Source organism: Perkinsus marinus (genome assembly GCF_000006405.1).
Source record: "Perkinsus marinus ATCC 50983 genomic scaffold scf_1104296953744, whole genome shotgun sequence".
Taxonomy (NCBI): Eukaryota; Perkinsozoa; order Perkinsida; family Perkinsidae; genus Perkinsus; species Perkinsus marinus.
Window position 1 is genome coordinate 44,024 of NW_003208392.1, and position 1,144 is coordinate 45,167.

General features: G+C 51.9%; 1 protein-coding gene across 1 annotated transcript in view; it reads left to right on the forward strand.

Moving 5' to 3' along the window:
• Pmar_PMAR013105 (hypothetical protein) overlaps positions 1–1,144 on the forward strand; it is a gene marked incomplete at its 5' end in the record, with an annotated part of 4,335 nt that overhangs the window by 1,364 nt on the left and 1,827 nt on the right. The window contains 6 exons of the mRNA XM_002776333.1: positions 158–269; positions 319–395; positions 437–514; positions 564–671; positions 715–794; positions 839–914. Coding sequence (XP_002776379.1) covers positions 158–269; positions 319–395; positions 437–514; positions 564–671; positions 715–794; positions 839–914 — 531 coding nt within the window. The remainder of the gene's footprint in view (positions 1–157; positions 270–318; positions 396–436; positions 515–563; positions 672–714; positions 795–838; positions 915–1,144) is intronic.

Genomic DNA, 1,144 nt, shown 5'->3' on the forward strand with positions numbered 1-1,144 from the left:
GCGGGTTCACCGTTGAGCTCAGGTCCCACTGGGTGAGTACGACTTTTTCACTGCTGTCCTCAACGCTCTTGTTTACGTTATCGTTTGGAGCAGTGTAAGTATGGTTTCTGAGACTCCCATTGAGTCGGCAACAAACCTCTGCTGTATTGTTCACTAGGTATTCCTCACCCGACGGTATGCTCTGAGAGTAACCCCGAAGGAGCAAGCGGATTTCGTATGGTCAGCTCGTGGGAAATGGAATTTGCTCATGTTCGGCGGCCTAGGGGATGGTAAGCTACTCTAACTTAGTTCCTATCACCGATATTGCCTCTCCTTTAGCGATCGGCGGCTTGCTGGGCTTCATCGGCCAGCCGTATGTCAGTGGAGTGATGTATTCGCTGATGAACCAGGCTATAGTAGGACCCTTGGGTCCTCTATCATTCCAGCCTCCTAGCAGGTACCATTTACTGTGATATTCTCATTGCTTATTCTGGGAACTCGCTACATTAGCCTGGAGCTTATAGGAGTCCTCATCGTAAGAACCCCCTTCCGGTGTGACACTCTAGCTATGCTATCCTTTGGAGGTTCTTCTCGCTGTATGCATGTCCATGCACAACTTTAGTGCTTCCCATTCGGACCCCTTCATGGCGGCTCTGATTGCCCTCAGCACCTCCGGGAACGCTCTCTCCTTCGTAAGATACGCCACACATGGACAATATAACATATCAATCGTAGGTTCTCAAGGAGAAGGTCTTCCGAGCGTTCGTAGCATGGCAGACGTCAGCCGCTCGTGCGCCACTCCTAGCAGACCAACGGTGAGGCAGCTGAGTCAGCTGAACTTTGCCATCAGGCCTCTCAGGTCAAGCCCACGCAAGCTAGATGTATTCGTTGTCAACTGCTGTGTGTCCGTCTTCCAAGTCCTTTGGCTTCTCCCTGTAAGTGCTCTCTCATCTCGTTATGCTGCTACCCCTGCGATAGTTACTAGCGATCGGCCCAGCCATAGGGAAAACCCATGGCCTAGGGTTGTTCGAATATCTCCAAGAGGCCAGCTACTGTTTCGTCGGAGGCTGTCCTAATGCTTGGCAGCTGTGCGTGATAGCCGTAGAGACTCCATACGGCATCCTCGGCTCCTCTCAGGTACAGCGGTTACATCTGCGTGAACCTT